The following is a 26628-nucleotide window of genomic DNA, read 5'->3' as shown; positions in this document are numbered from 1 at the left end:
CTCCTTCTCTCCCTTGTCCCTCCCCCTTCTATCCCTCCTCCTGCTCTATCCTCCTTCTCGCTCTTCCTGCTCTCTCCTCCTTCCTTCTCCTCCCCTTCTATCCCTCCTCCTGCTCTATCCTCCTTCTCGCTCTTCCTGCTCTCTCCTCCTTCCTTCTCCTCCCCTTCTATCCCTCCTCCTGCTCTATCCTCCTTCTCCCTCTTCCTGCTTTCTCCTCCTTCGTTCTCCTCCCCCTTCTATCCCTCCTCCTCCTCCTCTCCCACCTTTCCTCCTCCTGCTCTCTCCTCCTCGCTCCCTTCTCTCTCCCTCCTCCTCCTTTTTTTTCCCCTCCCTCCCTCCTCTTCCACTGTGGCTATATTTGGACCTCTCTTCCCAACCTGGCTTCTTGTTGCACCATAGACTGGCAGCATAAAATCCACATCATTTGTAGACATCTGGGGCCTGAGAGTATAGCACACGGGGGTCTCTCGCTCACATACAGCCTACTTCTTCATGTCTTTAACTAGCTCATTGTCATGCCAATGACATACTTTCAGTACTGACTAGAATTCACTGCCTCGCAGAGCATTGTTCACGTTGCAGTTCCACAGCTACTGTTAAGGTATTTTATTTAACCTTTTATTTAACTAGGCAAGTCAGTTAAGAACAAATTCTTATTTACAATGACGGCCTATCAAAATGCCTCCTGCGGGGACAAGGGCCTGGGATTTAAAAAATGTAAATAGATACAATATAAATATAGGACAAAACACACATCACCACGAGACAACACTACATAAAGAGACCTAAGACAGCATGATGACAACACAACATAACAACATGGTAGTAGCACAAAACATGGTATAAACATTATTTGGCACAGACAACAGCACAAAGGGCAAGAAGGTAAAGACAACAATACATCAGACAAGGTATCTGGTGACGCACGACTGTCCACCGATTGCATTCATGTAACTCAGATTTATGTATGATTTTTCTGGTTGATGTGTGTTGATACACTGAACAAAAATATAAACGCAACATGTAAAGTGATGGTCCCATGTTTCATGAGCTGAAATAAAAGATCACAGACATGTTTCATACATGCAAAAAACTTATTTAGCTCAAATTTTGTGCCCAAATTTGTTTATATCCCTGTTAGTGAGCATTTCTGCTTTGCCAATATAATTCATCCACCTGACCGGAGTGGCATATCAAGAAGCTGATTAAACAGCATGATCATTACACAGCTGCATCTTGTGCTGAGGACAATAAAAGCCCATTCTAAAATGTGCAGTTTTGTCACACAACACAATGCCACAGATGTCTCAAGTTTTGAGGGAGTGTGCAATTGGCAGAAATTCCACTATGCCCTCAGATGAACCATCAAACAGGCAAAGCGTCAATACTACTACACTGGCTCTGAGGCTCGTCAGATGTGGCAGGGCTTACAAACTCTGTAAAAGGAAAACCCAGCCGTGAGCTGCCTAGTGACACGAGCCTACCAGATGGGCTAAATGCCTTTTATGCTTGCTTCGAGGTAAGCAACACTGAAGCATGCATGAGAGCACCAGCTGTTTCGGACTACTGTGTGATCACGCTCTCCGTCGACGATGTGAGAAAGACCTTTAAACAGGTCAACATTCACAGGGCCAGATGGATTACCAGGCCGTGTACTCCAAGCATGCGTGGACCCAGTGTCTTCACTGACATTATAAACCTTTCCCTGACCGAGTCTGGAATACCTATATATTTCAATCAGACCACCGTAATTCCTGAGCCCAAGAATGCCAAGGTAACCTGCCTAAATGACTACCGCCATGAAGGGCTTTGAAAGGCTGGTCATGGCTCACATCAACACCATCATCCCAGAAACCATAGACCCACTTAAATTCGCATACCGCCCCAACAAATCCACAGATGAAGCAATCTCAATTGCACTCCACACTGCCTTTTCCCACCTGGACAAAAGGAACACCTATGTGAAAATGCTGTTCATTGACTACAGCTCAGCGTTCAACACCATAGTGCTCAAAAAGCTCATCACTAAGCTAAGGACCCTGGGACTAAACATCTCTCTATGAAACTGGAGCCTGGACTTCCTGATGGGGCTGTTGTGGAGCGGGTCGAGTGGTTCAAGTTCCTTGGTGTCCACAACACCAACAAACTATCATGGTCCAAACACACTAAGACAGTCGTGAAGAGGGCATGACAATTCCCCCTCAGGAGAATGAAAAGATTTGTCATGGGTCCCAGATTCTCATTTTTTTTACAGCTACACTATCGAGAGCATCCTGACCGGTTGCATCACCGCCTGGTATGGAAACTACTCAGCATCTGACCATAAGGCGCTACAGAGGGTAGTGCTTCCTGCCATCCAGGACCTCTATACTAGGCGTGTCAGAGGAAGGACCAAAAAATTGTTAGACTGCAGCCACACAAGTCAGACTGTTCTCTCTGCTACCGCATGGTACCGGAGCGCGAAGTCTGTCCAAAAGACTCCTTAACAGCTTCTACCCCTAAGCCATAAGACTGCTGAACAATTAATCAAATGGCTACTCGGTAATGGTACCCCCTGTATATAGCCTTGGTATTGTTATTTTATTGTGTTACTTTTCATTTTATTTTGTACTTTAATTTTAGTAAATATTTTTAACATCATTGTTGGTTAAGGGCGTGTAAGTAAGCATTTCACGGTTGTTGTATTCGGTGCATGTGACAAATAAAAACAATTATTTGATTTGAATGTGTGAATGTCCACCAGAGCTGTTGCCAGAAAATGTCATGTTAATTTCTCTAACATAAGCCGCCTCCAACGTCGTTTTAGATCATTTGGCAGTACGTCCAACCGGCTTCACATCCGCAGACCACTTGTATGGTGTCGTCTGGGGGAGCGGTTTGCTGATGTCAACGTTGTGAACAGAGTGCCCCATGGTGGGGTTATGATATGGGCAGGCATAAGCTACGGACAACAAACAAATTAGCATTTTATCGGTGGCAATTTTAATGATACCGTGATGAGATCCTGTCCTGCCATTCATCCGGCGTCATCACTTCATGTTTCAGCATAATGCACAGCCCCATATCGCAAGGATCTGTAAACAATTCCTGGAAGATTGGAAATGACCCAGTTCTTCCATGGCCTGCATTCTAACTTGACATGTCACTCTTTGAGCATATTTGTGATGCTCTTGATTGATGTGTATGACACAATCAACAGCCTGATCAACTCGATGCGAAAGAGATGTCGCGCTGCATGAGGCAAATGGTAGTCACACCAGATACTGACTGGTTTTCTGATCCACACCCCTACAATTATTTTGTTTAAGGTATCTGTGAGCAACAGATGTATATCTATATAATTATTTATTTATTTAAACTGACTGATTTCCTTATATGAACTGTAACTCGGTTGGATATTGTTGCATGTTGCGTTTATTTTTGTTCAGTATAGTTTACTGTGAGTGTGTGTGTGTGTGTGTGTGTGTGTGTGTGTGTGTGTGTTGTTGTCAGGTGAGCCTGTGCCCAGGTCACTAGAGGGGCTGTTTGTCTATGAGGAGAGAAGCACTGCCCCTCCTGCCAATGACACTATCGTAGTGGAGCAATGGATCGTCATCGAGGTCAGAGAGCCGTGTGTGTGTGTGCATGCGTGGGTCAGTCAGTGAGGACAGGTGAATGTGTTGCAGTAGGTATTCCCTAGGGAAGATCCTGTAGGGAGAGAGAGGTTAGCATTACGTGTGTGTGGGGGGAGAGATTAGCACCGTGTGTGTGTGGGGGGGGGGGGGAGATTAGCACCGTGTGTGTGTGGGGGAGAGAGAGATTAGCACCGTGTGTGTGTGTGTGTGGGGGGGAGAGAGATTAGCACCGTGTGTGTGGGGGGAGAGATTAGCACCGTGTGTGGGGGGGGGGGGGGGGAGATTAGCATTGTGTGTGGGGGGTGGAGATTGTTTGTGTGTCAGCAACCCTAATGGTAACACAAGATGGATAAACAAGTGTAGAAAACATTCAACAATTACCTTTATCCAGTGTTTGAAAACATTGTTGTGCTGTGTAGGGTTCTGATGTGAAGACAGATTACGGGCCACTCCTTCACACACTGGCTGAGTTCGGCTGGCTGCTCACCTGTGTCCTGCCCACACATATCATCCGCCATGACAGGTAACACATAATTGATGGACATTTTGATATTAATGTTGTTGGACCAGTCTTGGCTCAAGTCTCTGTACTCAAGTGATGAACCTGACATTGCACTTAAAAGTTTTGTGTGTTGCCTGATGGCAGTGGAGGGAAAAGTACCCAATTTTCATTCTTGAGTAAAAGTAAAGATACCTTAATAGAAAATGACTCAAGTAAAAGTCACCTAGTAAAATACAACTTGAGTAAAAGTCTGCAAGTATTTGGTTTGAAATATACTAAATCATTTCAAATTCCTTATATTAAGCAAACCAGACAGCATAATTGTCTTGTTTATTTTAATTTAGGGATAGCCAGAGGCACACTCCAACACTCCGACATCATTTACAAACTTAGCATGTGTTTAGTGAATCCTTCAGAGGCAGTAGGGAGGTCCTGGGATGTTCTCTTGATAAGTGTGTGAATTTGATCTTTTTTTTTTGTCCTGCTAAGCATTCAAAATGTAACAAGTACATTTGGGTGTCAAAGAAAATGTATGTAATTTTCTTTAGGAATGTAGTGAAGTAAAAGTTGCCAAATATAAATAGTAAAGTACAGATACCCCAGAAATCTACTTCAGTAGTACTTTAAATATTTTCACTTAATTTACACCACTGCCTGATGGTCCAGAACAAACACGTCAAATGACTGTTTTTTCCTTCATAAACGTTTGTAATGTTGTGTGTTTTGTCTAGTGATGGTAACCTGGCAACCAAGCATGTGGTGTTCCTACAGAGACCAATCAAGACCTCTTCAATACCACAGAGGAACCATGTGAGGGCTTGGTTTCAGTTAGCAGCTTTCCTGTTGTGGTGTTTTTGTTCTATGTGGGGTTTTAATATGATAAAGGGAAGTGGGAAATGAAAGCAAAGTGAGATGTAGCAGTATCATACAAATCAATTAATTGTATTAATAAAGATCTGACCCTTTTTTATTCAATTCTTGTCTAAAATACCAAATCTAACTACCTGTAGCTCAGGACCTGAAGCAATGATATGCATATTCTTGCAAACACTTTGAAGTTTGTGGAAATGTGAAATGAATGTAGGAGAATAACACATCAGATCTGGTAAAGGATAAAGAAAAAAACTTTTTTTGTTTGTTGCCATCTTCAAAATGCAAGCCCAGGCACAATATAGATTTGCCACTAGATGGCAGCAGTGTATGTGCAAAGTAATACACTGATCCAATGAACCATTGTATTTCTGTTCAAAATGTATCAAGACTGCCCAAATGTGCCTAATTGGTTTTATTAATAACTAAGTTCATAACTGTGCACTCTCCTCAAATAATAGCATGGTATTCTTTCCCTAATAGCTACTGTAAATTGGACAGTGCAGTTAGATTAGTTTTATGTCCTGCTTACTTACGCGTCATGCTAATCACATTAACGCACTTTAGCTCAACCGTCCCGAGGGTGGGACACCGATCTTTAAGAGGTTTTAAATTGCTACACTATAATGCCTGAATTTAACCTTAAAACACTCAACTTCGAAATGTCTAATTCTGAAGTGAGACTGAAAGCTAGTTGCCGTTACACACATCTGCATGTTGCTTTTACTAGATATTTGAATGACCTGTGACTTATTTGCATAATGTTTAGCGTTACTGCATAGTCACCATCAGACACATGAATGACTCTTCCTCTTATCCTACCCTCTCCAAGGCCGGGTCCATTCAGAGCGACGTGTCCACTGGCTCTGTGAGTCGAGGTGTGGGCAGCCCCCTAACACCCCCCAATGTGGAGTTAACCCCCACCGCTGGGGGTATCGGGGGGTTCCCCGTCTTCGGAGGGGGATACCCCAGCACCCTGTCCCACCTAGAGGGGGGCTTCGAGCATGATGACGGGGCGGCAGAGGTGACCTGCATGTGACCCCTGAAATGGACATATACACACCCCCCATCTATCCCTCTAATCGCTTCCCTAACCAAGACTGGAAAAGCAAAACTTGGCACTTTTTTAAAATTATGAAGTGTTATTTTTATAAATTTTGTTGGGAAAAGCAAGCTGTCGAGACACCTTTGTTCGTACCCTCACACATATGCACTTAACAGTCCAGATTCACACATCACATCTCATCGTTCACACAGCACCTTTTTCATATGATGAGAAAGAACACACACACATTCACACAACTGTGACCAGCAGAAAGCACAGGACATCTCCACAATGACCGGGGGAACCAGGAAGAAGCTTCCATGCAGACACACACAGACCACTGGATTGAACTCTGACCAACTACACACCTGGTTGTTGGGTGTCCCCACGTTTTGGGACCCCCTCCCCCAGAACTGCCAACACCTCTGTTCAATACAACTTTATCTCATCCTGTGACGTGTAACATCACACCTACTCTGGCACATGGTGACACGGGCCAGAAGCACAGCTACATTGGGTTGAATACATTGTAGTGCAGCTGACTAGGTATTCCCTTTCCTGCTCCTCTCCCCGGTTGTCTCAAACACATCCAGCTGGAAGGAAACGTACCAGGCGGACAAATACATGCTTGCTGTGTGTTGGTGCTACTGTCCAGGGCCTTGCAGCATTCAGCAATATTATTCAGACATCTTCCTATGATAGTTGTCAAACTAGGGGTGTTTGAGTTCAGGCCTGGAGAAGATTATTTGTACAGTAATTGCATGGGTGAGTTTTATTTCCACATACCAGACTGCCAAGCCACAGGGTTGCCTGGGAATGAATTGATAACATACTGAACCTTCTCTAGATGTGTACATTAGGGCTATACATGTATTGTCTGATTGGTGCTTAAATCTGTTCAGGATGTCATCATTAGTGTGCATTTTTATTCATTGGCATCAGATTCTATTCCTGTACCTATTGTCATTTAGAAATAGCTGGTAGTTATAATTTTATGGTATTGGTTATCAGGCCTCAATTGTTTTCATTCTGCCCAGTGACGATTCCTTTCCTCAGTTCTTCAGACAAAAGCCCTATTGTGTTACTAAGGGAGATGACGTGTTTAATACTACTATTAAAGTATTTGTATAAGAGAACACAATGATGGACATTTGTAGTTATACAATACAGGTTTATGAGCCCCCTTGTTTTGGGGAATTTGTTTCACAAATCAGTGTTTATTTCTCCTTATTCAACTGTGTCCACTTTAGAAAAACACATGCCCATGATTCTCATTTACTGACCAATTATTTACTTTTAAAGTACTAGGCTAAATAGGAGGCCATGGACAAGTTAATTCTTGACGGTTCCAGCAGTGGCCCCACACTCACATCTGCCTTCTTCATCCAGGTGTTGAGAGGTGTACACCTGAGATGTTCCCATGACTTTTACAAGCTGAATGTTTTAAAATAAAGTCATAACAGATGGGGCCAAATTATACAAAGGGATTTTTGGGGGGGTCAACAACAGGGTAATAGTCTTTTTTTATTAAGACAAATGTCGACAGTAACAAAATGTAATTATTTAAAGGAAAATAAAAAGGGGTGGATAGACAAGACTCCTCCCACAAAATAACTTAATGATGAGAGCGGTGTGTACTCAGAGCAACAGAAGCAGAGGGCTTCTGAACCACAAATGGACCCCTAGCCTCTCTAAACCCTAGGTACACCTGTAAACTAGAGAAGATTGGATACAGAGAAGCATTATGGTCATAGCTTCATCTTGCCTCCAAATGGGTTTCCTGGAAATGTCTGCATATTCTTCCAGCTATCCAAGCCTCAGATCTACAGGAGTGGCAAGGAGTCTATTTGGAATTCAATGAGAGAGAACAAAAGCAACGCGGAGAAAGCAAAGCACCAGCAAACACATGATAGTGGGGGGTGGGACAGCAGGGGTTATATACAGGGAGCCCATAAGGGTGTGCCTTTGCCATCAACACATTATGGTTAAAATGTATGTTTTGTAAATCTAGCTGCTCAAAAGGTTAAAGTAACATTCCCCACAGAGTAGTGAGTCTGGCTAGTGTGTAGCTGCATCAGACATGGGTTCAAATACTATCTGAAATCTCTTCAAATACTTTGAGTGTTTGCTTTAGCCTGCCTGGAGTACCAGGTGGGTGGGATTTGCCTTGTGGGACTCTCATTGGTTTCATTGCAACAGGCAAGCTCAATCAAGCAGTATTTGAATACTAGTATTTGAACTCACATCTGGTCTCCTGTGTGCAGCTCTCCTCTCAGGCCTCGCTCTCCCCAGCTGAGGTGTTCTGGACCTCCTCCTCCAGGATAGGAACAATCAGGTTGTCCTTGGACATCAGGTTGTACTTCATCACGAAGCGCGTGAACCGATGGCACAGAAAGGTCTCGTTCTACAGGGAAGGAAAGGGGATGAGAGTTGGGCCCTGTCCAGAAACAGCCTCAACCCCTAAACAAGAGGATGAGTTGATGCGATCTGATGCACTAGTTTAGAGGCTGACTGATCATTTACCATGAAGCCATACTGTCACAGCCGTGATTTGTCATGAAGTAAATCATGTCTGGAACGCAGCTAATCAGCATCCAGAATCAGAACTTGTATGTAGAGCCATAGCTTTGGTCTGCTTGGAGTCATTACATGGCTGAACTCCACAGGGCATGAGTACAGTAGACCATGAAGTGGCCATTATGGACATGCACATGTCCCAGACTCTATTCAGCTCTGGTAGACAATATCAGTCCAGTGTTTCCCTATTGTCTAAGTCTGTAGTGCCACCTGTTGGCTTAACATGGGACTACTACAAGATGGAATATGTTCATAGCTGGTTGGCCACATACGGAGAATAAAGGAGTTGGTAATCACTAATTTCCTGCTCAATCGGTTGCACATGTGGTGTGGATAAGTACATTATATGTTCTTATTCAAACAAGTAATGAATGTCCCAATGAAGCTTTACTGTCATTTTCAATTGGTATGAAGAGCCCAAATCATACTTCACTGCCAAGTCTATTTGGGAAGTGTGAACCTTCAACTTACCTCATACTTGTCAAATATCTGCCGATGGTGGAAGTAAGCATGGGAGAATATCCTATAGATCCGGCGACACACAGAACCCAGCTTGGCCACTGAGGACTCCTTGATGCTCACACTGGGGAGGGGAGATTGAAAGCGTATGAGTGGGGAACCAAAGCACTCCTTTACATAGTGTGTGTGTGTGTGTGAGTGCTCACCGGCTGGGAAAATACTTGTTGCTGTTGAGAAGGCAGGCAGCTCCGTCCAGCGTGTGCCTGGTGTAGTCAATGGCAGGGCACTGTGGACCCAAGCACAGGCAATGTACATGCATCCTAAATACAGAATAGTGCATTGCAGGCTGAGCTGAAAAATGTAATCCTGAGTGAATTAAATCAAATGTATTTTATAAATCTCTTTTTACATCAGCAGTTGTCCTAAAGTGCTTAAACAGAAACCAGCCTAGAATCCCAAAGAGCAAGCAATGCAGAAGCACAGTGGGTAGGAAAAACTCCCTAGAAAGGCTCCTCTCTAGGAAGAAACGTAGAGAGAAACCAGGCTCTGAGGTGTGGCGATTATAAGTGTACATGGACAATCGTTCTTCATCCTGATTTTAGTAACACTCACCTCTTTGGGGGTCTTGTGTGCAGCACACAGGAATATCCACTGTTCTGTGGCTGTCATCTGGGTGCAGGTGTCTGGGTGGCACTCGCTCTGCAGTTTCACAGCGAGTCCATTCAGCTCCAGACAAAATTGCCTGTATCAGATGGGAGAAAGGTAGACACAGAGTGGGTCAACACACCCGCACGGAGTAAGGTTTTTGATCTCAGTGTGTCGTGCAGCTACTGTACCGGAGGTGCTCGTACTTCCACACCCCTTCGTCCTGTCCCTCTGGTGGCTCCAGGATCTTATCGATACCGGAGCAGTCTGACCGGATGTTCTGCTGAATGTACTGAACGAGGGACAGGGGAAGTGCCGAGGTTAGTGATCAAAACATCTTGCCATCATCCTCCTAGCTAGATAAAAGAAATAGGTTCTGACATGGGTGACAATGATCACAATAATCAACCATTAATAGATAACCTACGAAGCATCTTATAGGGAAGCAGGCAGACATCTTAAAATAAAGCACACCATGTCAGCGTCAGGCTTGGCACTTGACAGCTACGAACAGAATTCTGCAATTATGACACTTGAAGCTCAAAATGGACTCCACAGTCATGCGCCACTAGCTAACTCAACCACACCTGTTGTACAGCCAGCGTGCTGTCCATCTCTTCAAAGGATTCATCTGGCCAGTTGTAGAAATCCTGCAGTGAGAGAGGGAGCGATAATCATATTCAGTGTATGTGTGGCTATGGCTCAAAGGGCAAAATAGTGTCACCTCTCAGCCTTTCATATTTCATCTAACTAGACAGATGGTCTCTTCACAGTTCCCAAGTCCAGAACAGACTCTGGGAAATTCAGACTACATAGAGAGATAACTACACGGAACTCTTCCACATCAAGTAACTCAAGCGTGCAGTACAATCAGATGTAAAAAAACAACACCTCACAACGCGGACTGTGAAGAGACACGCTCTGTAAAAAATTATTTTATATCAGTGGAGGGGGAATTTGATATTTTTTTTGTGAAACATTTTTTGATAAAACAATGCTAAATAGTTTGCAAGAAAGGCATTTCAATGTACTTGTGCATGTGACATTAAAACTTGAGAAACGTATATATTCACGTCACCAAATAATTTATTAAAGCACTGTTTTGCTATGAAGGTCTACAGTATCCTCAACAGCACTCTGTAGGTTAGCACCATGGTGTAGGTGGAGGATATTGGGAATTTTCCTGTACATATGTGCACATTATACATCTCAGAGTAGTAAGCAGAATCAACACAAGCCATAAGTGTCTGGGCCATTAGATGTGCACTCTGAAGCCATTAATCAATAGGTCATTAGGTTAAGGGAAGGCATGCGTGTCTGGGTCATAAGGCTAAGGGAAACCAATAATCAATAGGTCATTAGGATAAGGGAAGCCATTACCCAGTCCCGTGAGGTTCATTAGATGTGCATTAGGAGCATAGGTGTGTAATACTAAAAGCACCATTAGACATGTACCTGCATTAGGAGTATGCGTGTCTGTTTCTTTTTGTATCATTGCTATGGTTACACCACAAATAGAATATATTCCCTAAACTCTGTGCCAACAAGAAAATGGAAACCAAGCTGAAATAAGTTCAAGGCAAAAAGAAAATGGTGGCTAAATGCCCAAGGGGATGAATCATTAACAGAGGAGTGACTGTGTGTAACATAAGGATGAAAACTGTATAAAAAGTGTGTGCCGTCCCCCGGTCCTCCAACCTATCAGAGCTCTTGCAGAATTAACTGACATGTTGTCCACTCAATCAAAGGATCTGAGAATGAATCTAGTACTGAAAACATAAGCTAGTTAGCGAGCACTGCAGTGTATAAAATGTGGTGAGTAGTTGTGACTCAAAGAGAGAAAGACAATAGTTGAAGTTTTGAACAAATTAATTCCTTCAAAAATGAAGAAGCAAGAGAGAGCTAGCTATATTTCTTGTATTTTTTTCTCTCGCTTTCTTAGCTAGTTTAGCCTACTCAAACAAAGAGGGATGCGATGGCTATCCAAAACTGGAACCAAGTCAAGGTAAGCTTTTGGTTTATGAATTGACACCAGGGCCTGCCGGTGTAACTGCTAAACTGCCTGCTGACTGTACACTGTACTGCATGATTGTAGCGGATGTACTTACGTGTTAGTTGTAGAGTTTTGTTGACTATGATATTAGCTAATAGGGTGCCAACGATGTAGGCTGTGTGTAGCAGTTAGCGATTATGATATGAAGGTTTGGTTTGGAAAGGTTTTTTGCCTGGTCACAGACAGCAGATATGTTGTGCACTGAAGTCCACAAGCGAAGGGAAAATGCGAGAGGAAGAGAGCACGTAGATGCGAGAAGGAATACAACTAGAAAAGTAATCATGCTGTTCAGGGGTGTATTTATTCTGCAGATTCTGTTGAAAAAGTTTCTTAAATGGAAGCAAACAGAACGGGGATAAATATATTTGTCCAATAGAATCTCTCGTTTACACCAATGACTACACACTAGATCAGCTAGATGCAGGCAAGTGTGTGCAAAGGAGGTATTAAATGTGTCACTGTCACCTTGATTACTCAAATTTTTCTCTTGACCTGTGCACCTGTTGTAAACTTTCATTCGCAGTCTAGATTGTAGAAACATGATGATGGGTATAGGGAAAATTCAAGTATAATGTGTAGTAACCTAGCTAAAACTATCGAGGTTACATTGAGCTGGGTGAATGGAATATGAATATCCAATATGTTGTAATATAAATAAGGACATGCTCATAAAAAAAATGTAAAAATTCTCCCTAATCTTAAACGACACCGACTCGTCACTATTGCATATTTGCATAATAAAGTAATAATGTATCGCATGATATGTTTTATTTAATATGTAGGCTGTTGCGTTTTGTTGTGATGTAGCTAATTGTTTTAATCCTGTTTGGACCACAGGAAGAGTAGTAATGGTGATCCTAATAAATAAACAATATACAGTATTTAGCTAGCTACGTTTACAGTTACTGGTAAACTAGCTAACTACATTGGGGACACGTATAATTACACAAATAATTACCGTTACTTGGCTTGATAGCTAGTTGATGGAAAATAACATAACGTTAGCCAGCTAGCTAAAGTACAGTAGCTGAAGACTACAGCTCATGAACAGTTAGCCATGTCAAAATAGCTCGCTAACAGTTAAACGGTAGCTAGCTAATATGTCAACAATTACAGCTGTTATCTAACTTAGATATCTAGCTAACTTAAACTAGGTTAGCTACTAGTTCGCTAGCTATCAACAGTACAGTGGTTTTCAGATGGTGTTTATATTTCATTGTTTTAAAGTCTAACTACCTAGCAAGTCAAATTCTCTGTGGTCGTTTTTAGCTAGCCTAGTTAGCGTTAGCTAACGCTACCCAGTTGCAAGCCCGGCTCTTCGTATTTTCCGGAAAGACAACTCCGAGCTAACCGTTCAGAGAAACGACTCAAAACCCCAAATCTTAATGAAATTCCCTGTTCCTGTAAGACCACCGTGGTCACCGTTGGTCTCTTTACCATATGCAATCGTATTCCGCTTTGTGGAAACATACCTTCGCCTTGGTTCCAGGCCGATTCCTCCGCAGAACTGCAGTACCCTCCGCCATGACCATCTCGACAGAATGCCCGGATGCAAATGATGCACACATTTACTGACTTGTGTGTGACCAGGTGCGCGGACAGGGAGTTGCAAGGCTACCAAGCAGTGGACATTCCTCAAGTGGTGGAAGAAGTACACAATTATCATGCTTGAGTAAAAGTAAAGATACCTTTAATAGAAAATGACTCAAGTAAAAGTCAAATTCGCCCGTTAAAATACAACTTCTAAACGTATTTGGTTTTTAAATGTACTTAAGTATCAAAAGTAAAAGTATAAATCATTTAAAATTCATATTAAACAAACCAGACGGCACTATTTCTTATGTTAACATTTTACGGATAGCCAGATGCACACTCCAGATTGCAATCAGAAGTTGAAGGGCAGTCCCTGGAGAAGGCGGGAACGAGATGGTGGTAAAGTAGTGCAGTATTATCACAAGGAGACGTGTACTTGGAAAACGGAGGAGGGATGTGGAGAGAAGGTCAAAGAGAGGGAAGAAGAGGGTATGCTTGAGTCGGATAAGAATGGTGGAAAAGGGAGATTGTTTGATAAAGAAGAAGGGGAGAAAGTGTAAGCAGAGGGAGAAATGGAAGTGAATGAGGGTGAAGTTATCGGACACCGAGGTATGCACCGAGGGTCAGGATAGAGATGAATCTGACAGGAGTGAAGTTTATGGAAAAAGTGGACTCTTGCATTTTGGCTGATCCATTTGTGATTTCGGGGTGGGTGAAAGAGTTGGGTACTGTGGAATCGGTGAAGGTAACCAGAAGTGGTCTAGTGATAATTGTTTGTGTTGGTCAGAGGGAGAAGGCGCTCGGAGTAAAACAAATGGGGGCAAGAAAAGTCGTTTCGCTCTCAAGAAAAGTGCGCCAATGAATGGAGTGGTAACGGGGGTTGCAGTAAATATAAAAGTTGACCAGCTGAGGGGAAAGAATCCCGGTGTATGTGATGCTCGTCGTTAGATGCGACGCATAAACGGTGGGGAAACAGAAGAGGCATTGTCTGTTCTTTTGAGTTTTGAAGTTGAGTTTTTGCCAGACAAAGTGAAGCTAGGATATATAAGTTATCCTGTAGGAGCTTATGTGCCGAATACGTTACGATGTTACAGATGCCAAGCTTATGGCCATGTAGCAGCAGTGTGTAGGAGGGAGGGTCCAAGGTGTGAGAAATGTGCAGAAGGGCATGAGGCAAAGGAATGTGTAGTATTGGGGACAGTAGTGGAATGTGTTAAGCAAAGTGTAAGGGAGTTGTTCTCCAGTCTAGTAGGTGGCGGTAATGCAACAAATTGGATGCCAACTGCCGTTAAACCTCATAGAAGAAGAGGCACACTCCAAAGTCAGACACCATTTCCAAAGGAAGCATGTGTTTAGTGAGTCCACCAGATCCGAAGGATGACCAGGGAGGTTCTCTTGATAAGTTCATGAATTTGAATATTTTCATGTCCTGTTATGCATTCAAAATGTAACGACTACTTTTGGGTGTCAGGGAAAATGTATTGAGTAAAAAGTATATTTTCTTTAGGAATGTAGTAAAGTAAAAGTTGGCCAAAATATAAATCGTACAGTTACCTCAAAGTTACCTCAAAAATTGACTTATGTAGTACTTTACAGTATTTTTACTTAAGTACTTTACACCACTGCATTCCTCCAGATATATATATATATATCACTGACACGTCAGTTAAGTACAAATTCTTATTTACAATGACCCCCTACCGGGGAACAGTGGGTTAACTGTCTTGTTCAGAGGCAGAACTACATATTTTTACCTTGTCAGCTTGGTGATTTGATCCAGCAACCTTTTGGTTACTGGCCCAACACTCTAACCACTAGGCTACCTGCCGCCACTAACTCACTCACACACACACACACTTTTTTACACATTTTGTTACGTTATAGCCTTAATCCACAATCGATTAAATATGTTTTACTCAATCTACACACAATACCCCATAATGACAAAGCAAAAACAGGTCTAGAATTTTTTGTACATTTATTAAAAATAAACAACTGAAATTCCTTATTTACAGAAGTATTCAGACCCTTTGCTATGAGACTCGAAATTGAGCTCAGGTGCATCCTGTTTCCATTGATCATCACTGATATGTTTTTACAACTTGATTGGAGTCCACCTGTGGTAAATTCAATGAATTGGACTTGATTTGGAAAGCCACACACCTGTCTATATAAAAGGTCCCACAGATGACAGTGCATTTCTGGCCAAAAACCAAGCCATGAGGTCGAAGGAATTGTCCGTAGAGCTCCGAGACAGGATTGTGTCGATTTCTGCAGCATTGAAGGTCACGAATAACACAGTGACCTCAATCATTCTTAAATGGTTTGGAACCACCAAATCAAATTTTATTTGTCACGTGCCGAATACAACAGGTAAAATACATGTGCCGAATACAATACAACTCTCCTTACAGTGAAATGCTTACTTACCAGCCCTTAACAATGCAGTTTTAAGAAAATCCCTAAAAAAGTAAGGTAAGAATAACCGAGCAGTTGCCATACCAGGCAGTGATGCAACCCCTCAGGATGCTCTCGATGGTGCAGCTGTAGAACCTTTTGAGGATCTGAGGACCCATGCCAAATCTTTTCAGTCTCCTGAGGGGGAATAGGTTTTGCCATTCCCTCTTCACAACTGTCTTGGTGTGCTTGGACCATGTTAGTTTGTTGGTGATGTGGACGCCAAGGAACTTGAAGCTCTCAAACTGCTCCACTACAGCCCGTCGATTAGAATGGGGGCGTGCCAAGTCTTGGTTGGAATGGATTCCAACCAAGACTCTTCCTAGAGCAGGCCACCCAGCCAAACTGAGAAATCAGGGGAGAAGGGCCTTGGTCAGGGAGGTGACCAAAAACCCAGAGTTCCTTTGTGGATATGGGAGAAACTTCCAGAAGGACAACCATCTTTGCAGCACTCCATCAAACAGGACTTCATGGTAGTGGCCACACAGAAGCCACTCCTCAGTAAAAGGCACATGACAGCCCGCTTGGTGTTTGCCATAAGGTACTGTCATGACGTTGGCCTGGGGGTAGGTTTATGACAGTCATAAATACCTCTTCCCCCCTTTTTCCTCTCTCTACCCTACTGATGTTACATTTGCAAACACCTTGGTTAACATAGAGATTCTGGGAACATCAGAAGGTGGGGGAAATTAACCATATTTTGGTAATCTGACCAATTGAACATATGTGTTGGTACTTCATGAATATGATGTCAGTTCAGTTGTCATCTGAGACATTCTCATCAATGATAAGATGACAAACTCTACAGTGGAAAGTCTACATATCAGAGTTATCAGATTCACATGGAATTGTTGTTCAATTTAAATGTTTGAACATGAAATTATTTGTGATGTGATTTTAGCTTCTAAAATGTGAGATTTGGGTTTTCACAAGGTAGGGCTCTGCTCAATCAGTGGCCCGCCCCTGTGAAGGGCTATAAAACTTTTCAAACCCTCCCTCCTCTCCCTTCCTATATAAAGCCTTGACGACAATATAACCTCCTGTTCCGAGGATGTGAGGACGACGGTCTGATGTCAGAATGGTTCAGATAATAACTACAGAACGAAGCCAACATCAGTGTGAGCTTTGGTTGCGAATGGTATGAACTTTGAACTCTTATTCACTACAGAAGTGATACCTCCTAGCTGTTGAGTTAGCAACAGCAGCTGCAAATGCAGGTTAGGAAGGAACAGACAGAGTATTCCATCTACCACACAACGACGTTACTACAACGTATCCAATTTACCAGCAGAGACATTCTTCAAAGGACAAAGGACTCGGTTGGGCAAAACACAGCCTTCCATCTACCACCAACCTACCGAAGCGCAGCTCAGAGTAAATATTTATAGAGCTGTTATGATTAATAATGTGTAATTCTGTGTGATTAGTTAGGTATTTAGTAAATAAATAATTCAACCCAATTTTGCATTGCTGATTCAACTTGTTAGCCAGGTTTCGTGCAGATACCCAAGAATTTACAACTTTCAGATGAGACTGAATTAAGGTGACGATTAATATTGACTGCTATTGATGTAAAATATTACTAGGTCTTTAAGAGTTTATTCGGAAGATAACAGCTCTATAAATATTATTTTGTGGTGCCCCGACTCTCTAGTTAATTACATTTACATGATTAGCTCAATCAGGTAATATTCATTACGGAGAAATTATTTTATAGAATAGCATGTCATATCACTTAATCCGGCATAGCCAAAGACATGACAGTACCTAAAGGACTCATACCATGAGAAACAATGTTCTCTGGTCTGATGAGATCAAGATTGAATGCCAAGTGTCACGCCTGGAGGAAACCTGGCACCATCCCTACGATGAAGCATGGTGGTGGCAACATGCTGTGGGATGTTTTTCCAGAGGCAGGGACTGGGAGATTAGTCAGGACCGAGGGAAAGATGAACAGAGCAAAGTACAGAGATCTTTGATGAAAACCTGCTCCAAAGCGCTCAGGACCTCAGACTGGGGAGAAGGTTCACCTTCAAACAGGACAAGGACCCTAAACATACATCCAAAAACAATACAGTGGCTTTGGAACAAGTCTCTGCATGTCCTTGAATGGCCCAGCCAGAGCCTGGACTTGAATCAGATTGAACATCTCTGGAGAGACCTGAAAATACCTGTGCAGCAACGTTCCCCATCCAAACTGACAGAGCTTGAGAGGATCTGCAGAGAAGAATGGGAAAAACTCCAAATACAGGTGTAAAAAGCTGTAATCACTAGAGGTCGACCGATTTATGAATTTTCAACGCCGATATTAAAGTCGATACGGATTAATCGTCCGATTTATTTATTTGTAATAATGACAATTACAACAATACTGAATGAACACTTTTCTTTTACCTTAATATAATACATCAATGTAATCAATTTAGCCTCAAATAAATAATGAAACATGTTAAATTTGGTTTAAATAATGCAAAAACAAAGTGTTGGAGAAGAAAGTAAAAGTGCAAATATGTGCCATGTCAAAAAAAGCTAACGTTTAAATTCCTTGCTCAGAAAATGAGAACATATGAAAGCTGGAGGTTCCTTTTAACATGAGTCTTCAATATTCCCAGGTAAGAGGTTTTAGGTTGTAGTTAATATAGTATTTATAGGACTATTTCTCTCTATACCATTTGTATTTCATATACCTTTGACTATTGGATATTCTTATAGGCACTTTAGTATTGCCAGTGTAACAGTATAGCTTCCGTCCCTCTCCTCGCCGCTACCTGGGCTCGTACCAGGAACACATCGACAACAGCCACCCTCGAAGCATCGTTACCCATCGCTCCACAAAAGCCGCGGCCCTTGCAGAGCAAGGGGAACAATTACTCCAAGTCTCAGCGAGTGATGCGCACCCCACTACCTAGCTAGCCATTTCACATCGGTTACACCAGCCTAATCTCGGGAGTTGATAGGCTTGAAGTCATGAAAAGCTCAGTGCTTGAAGCACAGCGAAGAGCTGCTGGCAAAACGCACAAAAGTGCTGTTTGAATGAATGCTTACGAACCTGCTGCTGCCTACCATCGCTCAGTCAGACTGCTCTATCAAATATCAAATCATAGACCTAATTATAACATAACACACAGAAATACGAACCTTAGGTCATTAATATGGTCAAATCCGGAAACTATCATTTCGAAAACAAAACGTTTTTCAGTGAAATACGGAACCATTCCGTATTTTATCTAACGGGTGGCATCCCTAAGTCTAAATATTACTGTTACATTGTACAACCTTCAATGTTATGTCATAATTATAAACAATTCTGACAAATTAATTTCTTCACAGTTCGCAACGAGCCAGGCGGCCCAAACTGCTGCATATACTGCTTGCACGGAACGCAAGAGAAATGACACAATTTCCCTAATTATAAGAAATTCATTTTAGCAAGCAATATTAACGAAATATGCAGGCTTAAAAATAGACTTGTGTACTGATTTTGAAGAAAGGCATTGATGTTTATGGTAAGGTTTGGTGCAACGACAGTGCTAAATCATCACCAGTTTGGCGAAGTAGGCTGTGATTCGATGAGAAATGAACAGGCCCCTGATCAAGGCATTTAACCCACCTTTCCTAGGCCATCATTGAAAATAAGAATGTGTTCTTAACTGACTTGCCTAGTTAAATTAAAGGTGTAAAAAAATAATCAGCCATTCCGATTAATCGGTTGACCTCTAGTAAATCACTGCCAAAGTTGCTTCAAGAAAGTACTGAGTAAAGGGTCTGAGTACTTGTGAACGTAATAGTTTTATAAATTTGCTAAAATTTCTAAAAACCTGAATTGACTGTCATTGTGTGTAGATTGTGTTTTCCTACACCATTTTGTTTACTCAATAATCGATTTCAGATTAAGGCTGTAACATAACAATGTGGAAATAGTCCAGGGGTCTGAATACTTTCCGAAGCTGCTGTATGTAGAATATGTATCTGCAGTAATAGAGAAGTAGTTGCTCACCCCTGATTTGAAAGGAATCTTTAATTTCATGGAACAAGTGTATTGCAGGAGTGGAAGGACTTTAACATTTACCAAAACGAGTTGCTAATCAACTGGTACTTCAACAAAGTCTTATGCAGATCTGATTGTTGTGGAAAGTTCATGCATATTCAACTTGTTATATCTGTCAAACTCACTCCTCAGCATGAAGAGTCCCCACTTGCACATATAGAATATCTGCTTGGCAGGAGTATGAAAGAGGCAACACATCTAGATTCAATAGTTAACTTTATTATTGTAACAAAACATGATCAGAATTATTTACAATTGAATAACATAAGAAACAAAAAACGAGGCAACCTATATTAGGATGAATGGAGGTTGTATAGCAAAAAGGATTATTCTACATATTTGCCAAGGATGTCAGCATCACGGAACAGGAAGTATTCCTGAAAGACAAATGTGGAAATTGAATAGACAATTAGAAGAATCAATTGCTTTTACTGTGGTCATAATTATTTATATTCTAATGAACATGTAGATTACTCCCACAACTAATCATTGTATTAGATAAGTATGATATTTTATAGATAATATTTTTAGACATACCTTGTCTTCCAGGTGAACTTTAGTTCCTCCGTACTCTGGCAGAAGGACTTTCTCTCCAATTTTGACACTCATGGGTGTCAGATATCCTTTCTGAATGGGATCAGTAGACAACACATTTAGACAACCATAGAGAATGATAGAAGCCTCTAGTGGCCAAAAGCCATTTTTTGCATGGACAACACCATTGAGGGGCTTGCACCATTTTAAAGTAGTCAACTGGGTGGGGTTTCCTATGAATAGTAGCCCCAATGGCACTGCCCATGCTGTCAGACACTATAATGGCACAGATATAAATATGCGTCCTCTATCTATCTCTTTCTATGGCCACAAGCCAGAGCAGCAAGCTCTCACATCAAAAGATTACTATATTGTATCAATGTGGTCCATGAAGATAAATAATTCTAATCTCCTTACATTGAAATCTGATCAACTGCACACCAGACAGACAAGCCAGTTAGTTCGACAGCACAGCCATAAGCTATTGTTTAGCCGGAGAGAGTGAAACAGGAGCAGTAAGTTACCTGGTTGGTGGAGCCTGGTCCCACTGCCACCACTGTGGCCTGCAGCACCTTGCCCTGGGCCTTCTCTGGCAACATGATGCCCCCCTTCGACATAGTCTCTGCAGCCAGACGCTCCACCAGCACCCGGTCAAACATGGGAAGGAATTTCCTGAAAGCCTATAAGATGAAGGGGAAGTATTTAATTTGACAGAGACAATGTACAAACAAAACATTGCAATCTAACTTTAAAAAAAATAAAAATAAAAAAACATTGCAACTGATTTTAGCTTAATAGCACATCAGAGTTGAAGAGTTTTGGACTCTTCTACAGTGAGTGCTTAGCATTCAATGGTCATACCCTCAAATAGCCACTAGGTAGAGCCTGAGATCCATTGTGTGAACTGGTAAAGACTTGAGTAACAAAAGCAGGAGGGCCCCCCCCCATAGTGGCCCCTTAAATAGCCAAAAGGAGATGCGTTGTAGCCATCTGCCACTGAAAATAAGGACATTTTGGTGGAATATGTACATTTAAACATTTGGCGTCTTCCCAGAGTTCTTGGTTTGGTCAAGTTACCAACTAGGTATTCATAAACCTACTTACTACAAGTTAGTGGTACTCTCCTATACAGACCTCTGTAACAGCAACAGGCAATCAGAGGGTTCATTACATTAGAATGGGGGAGGAATATCCATAGGGATGGACCTTGATAACTAGCAGTGTCCATACAATTTGCCAAGTAGAGCCTGCCAAAGGCAACAAAGAAACCCTTTGTATTCACTAATGACGGGTATAAAGATAGCAATTGTTTGAATACTGATGTAGGACGATCTTCAAGCTTAAACTAAGACTACTAAGAAGAGTGTGGGTTCTTTGTGGCCAGCACATTGCAAGGTACCAAAACAGAAGATTTGCAACACCAGCTGCCAGTCTGCTAGCAAATTTACCTTCGACCTTGAGTGAAGGGCATCTCTGAAACAGGGGAGACAGGAGGTGGAGGATGAATGGGGGGGGGGGGGGGGGGGGGTGCACTGCCAATGTTTACCATGATCTCAGTGAAGGACAGAACCCTGACCCACAGATAATCTTTTAGACTAATCATGGCGGGACTGTTGGAGTAAATTCCAGAACGAGTCAGCAAGACACACCCCCGCATGGTGACGAAAGCTTTGTGGGGTCTAGATAGTGGTCTCAAGGACCCAGACCTCCAGAGAAAACATTCAAGGTATGATCTTCAGTAACTGATTTTTCACATGCTTCAGATCCCCCACTATCATATTTAGGGTAATGGGCAGTATTCCAACTTGTAATTGTGTTGCATACTAAAGTTAAGTTATTGTAGTGTATATAGGCTAGTCTGAAATGTTTAAACAAGCAGCAAGTGCTGAAATTAATAATCAAATGAAAATGGTCAGTGCTATCCTGGCCTCCCTACCCTAAACCCTACCTAACCTCCCAAGGACCCTGGATAGCCCGGACCAAATTAAAATGCTCTGACGCAGTTGCACATGGGATCACGACGTCTGAAGCAACGTAAACCAGAAGTGGTTGATAAGGAGCCGGTATTTCATATCGTCGTTGTGCAAGGACACGACAATGAACCAGAAAAAACAGAATCGATCAATTAATGAAATGTAAAATGAGATTGAAAAAAAAATATATATAAAAAATATAAAAACTGATGGCTAACGATGTGCACAAAGGATCATCCACACAGCATGCGGCCTCAGATTAGTTTAGGCAAAATATGGTTCACGTCACGTGTCATCACTTCATTCATTCTAAGTACAACGCTGGCAATACCAAATTCAGATGTATATTTTCACCAATAACCAACGATTGGATATTGAATGTTTCAAGTGGTGTCTGTTAACTGTTAATGATCTGCTTTGGCACAATCATGCATGGCAGCTCGCTTGACATTGTCTGAAGTACTTTGCGCAGTGTGAAGCTGCCAAACTCATCTCATCCTGTATTCTTGCAGTGGTGCTAGCAAGCTCGACTATTTGTGCTAACACTGAAAATGGCAACATCTGTCTGACCTTGTCTGAGAGAAAACAAGGCGTAATTAGCAAGCAAGCTAGTTTGCTAACGTTATGAAACTCGTTATGCTAGCTAGCAAGTCTGATTGTGGCAGAACGTTAAGTATCCAAAATTATATCTTAGCTATGTGACATTGTTTTGAGAAAGAATGCCTTACCATCTTTAAGTGATAGTCGTTGAAACCTCGTGATGTTGAGCCCCGATTTCTTCTTGAGTGTGGATCTAACAGGCTGAAGCGGAAACTCCACGTGAGGAAATATCGAGAAGTGGGACGCGCATGCGTGTCTACTTTACGGTTCCCGGACAGTTTCCGTTCCAGAATATTCCATAACCTCTACATAACGCAAAAAAGCACGTCGTAACACGTGCAAACATAAAATGATCACACTTGTGCAGGGGGGACTCGTCAGGACAGTTATGATGAAATTATAACTAATGCTTCATGAGTTATTATGTGATTGCAATTCGCAGCAATGTTGCACAATGTGCCAACTTTGACCCCTCTTTTTTTCTCCAATAGTACATTCTGGAGTCTGGGTGCCCAGGAACGAGCATTACAGTGACAAGTTCATTTTTTACACGATAAACTCCCCAAATAAAGTAATTTACCTTATGCATGTACATAGATAGCCCATTAATTTGAAATACAATACATATGATACAAAATGTCACTCAATTTCAGCAAATATAATTTATATTTCCCCTATGCAGGTTTTGGGGCGGACCAGTAAATTACCCGGATGCAAAAAGCCATGTGCAGTGCTGTCTCTGAAGTTCGATTCACCACACCTCTCTCTGGTCGTTCTTCTCAACTCTATAACGTTAATCACTCAGTTTCCTCCAGACGACCAAATCGTGCCAGCCTAAAATCTTTCAAACGACAAGTAAGTACTATTATGTCTTTATAAATCTCTGTAGCGCATCAATCTAAACAGCATAATGAACTGTCTCAAACGTCATGCTTTTGCGAGCATCGTTAGTATTTTCAAGCCTCCATCCAGCAAGGACAGTCAAGTAGCCATGCTCGTTTGGAATGGTAATTTACATCCTAACGTCCCTGAATATCAGGCACTGGTAATTATGGCATCGCTACTTGTCGTTGTTTCTCCAGTATTTTCCGTAAGTCTATCTATTTGGTAAGTTAAATTGGTAGTTAGCTAACTAACATTACAGCTTTTGAAGGTATCTAGTTAACAATTAGCATTAGTTATGCAATTATTTCCCACGTTCATTTTGATGTTGTCATGTGCTCTGATCTTAATTCAGTAATGACAGATCGCCAGATAACGTCACCAATTGGGCCAACATTGACTCATGCATGTCCCTACAACATATTTGGTCACCATCACAACTAGGCCTAATTCCAAAAGATTGCTAAACGTATCATTTTTCTCACTCCTAGTTATATACATCTACATACCGGCGTGACAAATGAACGTAGTCCCAGTCTTGCCAATATTTTGTTTGTTTTTGTTTTAAAGGCCTATTCAAAATCAATTAATGATATCTAATAAATGGCTACCTCGGGCTGGTATCGGCTGCGATATAAATGTTGTATGTAGCATTATTTGACAAATAATGCTTGTGCTGGACATTTTTACGACAAGTAAAAAAAAAAAAATTCATTAAGTAGTTCATTCATTGAGGTAAGGCATTTACTGCGCACTCTCCATAAGCTGTGCGATTTTGACCTTGTGACGCATGACCTGCGCACACGTGGGGAGAATCAGGAAAAGACCGGTTCGAGACATTTCAGAAACGATGTCGCAAATATCAGCAAACGCCCCATTACAGAAATAAATAATTTACGATTCCGAATGAACGTCTCAGTTTAATTTGTAAACGGATGCACAACACTGTGCAATAGCGTGCCAGGACATGGACTCAGGCTGCTAAATGCTACTTGTTCTCAGGACCTTGAGAAATGTGCATTATGTTGACTTAAGCCCTTGATTTGGGTTATATAGACCAATAAATTCTGCCAACATGTAAGCTAATTTACGATAGCCTACTGTGACAGTTTATACAGATTCCCTCCTTTTGACGTTTTCCCTTTTAGACCATGTTCTGCTAAGTAAGATGGATATTTCTTTGTCTTTCTGCAAGACTTCAAACACACATTTGCTTGTGGTCTTGCTCTGGGTTATGTCCTTTTTGTCCTTGAGATTTTCAGGGGGTATTTCATCATGGGAATGCTGTCATTCATTTGTTAATTATTCCCTGACAACTCTTGCTGTATCATGAAAGGCCAATAGGTTGTACTGTATAGCTTGTTTTGTCACCTCCAGACAGTCATTATGTGACATATGGGCTGGGGGAGGGGGTAGAAGGAGTCTTTGGTATAATCCAGAAGATTCATTTGTTACAGGGCAAACATGGACTCCTGTTTGCTACTTTAAGATTTTACCAACAATTTAAGTGCATATTGAAATAAGATAGCTAACAGCTGACATATTACATTTTTTTTATTTGGCTGCTCTGTGACTGAATGATTGGTAGTGTGGCCCCCTATAATTTTTCTCTATCTCCCCCTTCCAGAGATGCTGCGTCTACCCACGGTGATGAGACAGATGAGGCCAGTCTGCAGGGCCCTGGCCCCCCACCTCACCCGAGCCTACGCCAAGGACGTCAAGTTTGGAGCCGATGCTCGGGCCATGATGCTGAAGGGAGTGGATCTGCTGGCTGATGCTGTCGCCGTCACCATGGGTCCCAAGGTAGGAGGAGGGAATTGCTATGACTATACCTTCTGCTATATTGCGGTGCCAAAAAAAATATATAAAATTCTGTCCGATTTTAAATTTCACCCAGGGGTGGGATGTCTGTTATGTATAACCAATTCATTATTGTATCACTTTTTATTTGGGTTTTATTTCCACCCGAAGAACCGTGTGCACCACGGTGTGCACCACGGTGTGCACCGCGGTGTGCACCGCGGTGTGCACCGCGGTGTGTCTTGTTCGGACAGGAACAACTGAACACAGGGTTTTGAGCTGTATCCTTGCCACATTCCTGCAGGGTCGCACAGTAATCATTGAGCAGAGCTGGGGCAGCCCCAAGGTGACCAAGGACGGCGTCACTGTAGCCAAGGCCATTGACCTGAAGTGCAAGTACCAGAACATCGGTGCCAAGCTGGTCCAGGACGTGGCCAACAACACAAACGAGGAAGCAGGAGATGGCACCACTACCGCCACCGTGCTGGCCAGAGCCATCGCCAAGGAGGGCTTTGACACCATTAGTAAAGGCGCTAACCCTGTGGAGATCCGCCGTGGCGTCATGCTGGCTGTGGAGACCGTCATTGCTGAACTGAAGAGGATGTCTAAGCCAGTCACCACACCTGAGGAGATTGCCCAGGTAACCAATTGTGTTAAGAATATGGATTGATCAAATAAGTCAATATTCATATCTATTCAATTGATACAAATCATTATTTAATAGACTGATGCAATATTTATATTCTACTTTATATTAAGACATCCTTCTTGATGTTGAATGTTAAGTTTTCAATGCTCTGTTCTGTCTGCTAGGTGGCCACCATCTCTGCTAATGGAGACGTGGAGATCGGCACCATCATCTCCAACGCCATGAAAAAAGTGGGCCGCAAGGGAGTCATCACTGTCAAGGATGGCAAAACTCTGCATGATGAGCTTGAGATCATTGAGGGGCTGAAGTTCGACCGCGGCTACATCTCACCTTACTTCATCAACACAGCCAAAGGTAAGGTCCCCTGTCTGCCATGACCCCACCACC

At 42.2% G+C, this 26628-nt stretch overlaps 3 protein-coding genes across 6 annotated transcripts in view; 2 read left to right on the top strand and 1 right to left on the bottom strand.

Moving 5' to 3' along the window:
* LOC109870896 (raftlin-2) overlaps positions 1-7167 on the top strand; it is a 45277-nt gene extending 38110 nt beyond the window's left edge. For both annotated transcript variants that reach the window (XM_020461589.2, XM_031805770.1), the window contains 4 exons: positions 3493-3599; positions 4034-4137; positions 4848-4926; positions 5819-7167. In XM_020461589.2, coding sequence (XP_020317178.1) covers positions 3493-3599; positions 4034-4137; positions 4848-4926; positions 5819-6025 — 497 coding nt within the window. In that variant the 3' untranslated portion in view covers positions 6026-7167. The remainder of the gene's footprint in view (positions 1-3492; positions 3600-4033; positions 4138-4847; positions 4927-5818) is intronic.
* A 368-nt stretch (positions 7168-7535) lies between these two features.
* On the bottom strand, positions 7536-23747 carry LOC109887139 (MOB-like protein phocein). Of its 3 annotated transcripts, XM_031805773.1 has the most exons (9): positions 23618-23730; positions 23039-23215; positions 20862-21017; positions 10300-10362; positions 9904-10004; positions 9680-9809; positions 9274-9353; positions 9080-9191; positions 7536-8435 (listed from the first exon to the last, which is right to left on the bottom strand). In XM_031805773.1, exons 1-9 carry the CDS (start codon positions 23633-23635, stop codon positions 8304-8306), a joined length of 969 nt encoding a protein of 322 aa, XP_031661633.1. In that variant the 5' UTR covers positions 23636-23730; the 3' UTR covers positions 7536-8303. The 3 variants fall into 3 exon arrangements, with proteins under 3 accessions (XP_031661633.1, XP_020317179.1, XP_031661632.1); XM_020461590.2 differs by lacking the exons at positions 20862-21017; positions 23039-23215; positions 23618-23730 and adding an exon at positions 13238-13704; XM_031805772.1 differs by lacking the exons at positions 7536-8435; positions 9080-9191; positions 9274-9353; ... (1 more) ...; positions 9904-10004; positions 10300-10362 and adding exons at positions 20003-20180; positions 20341-20430 and having other exon boundaries at positions 23618-23747.
* Positions 23602-26628, top strand: part of LOC109870895 (60 kDa heat shock protein, mitochondrial) — a 7270-nt gene continuing 4243 nt past the window's right edge. Inside the window, exons 1-4 of the mRNA XM_020461588.2 lie at positions 23602-23765; positions 25420-25595; positions 25897-26232; positions 26406-26595. Coding sequence (XP_020317177.1) covers positions 25422-25595; positions 25897-26232; positions 26406-26595 — 700 coding nt within the window. The 5' untranslated portion in view covers positions 23602-23765; positions 25420-25421. The remainder of the gene's footprint in view (positions 23766-25419; positions 25596-25896; positions 26233-26405; positions 26596-26628) is intronic.

The sequence above is a fragment of the Oncorhynchus kisutch genome, linkage group LG26, assembly GCF_002021735.2.
Source record: "Oncorhynchus kisutch isolate 150728-3 linkage group LG26, Okis_V2, whole genome shotgun sequence".
Classification (NCBI taxonomy): Eukaryota; Metazoa; Chordata; class Actinopteri; order Salmoniformes; family Salmonidae; genus Oncorhynchus; species Oncorhynchus kisutch.
The sequence above is the reverse complement of the archived record's forward strand: the minus strand, read 5'-3'. Positions and strand labels throughout refer to the sequence as shown.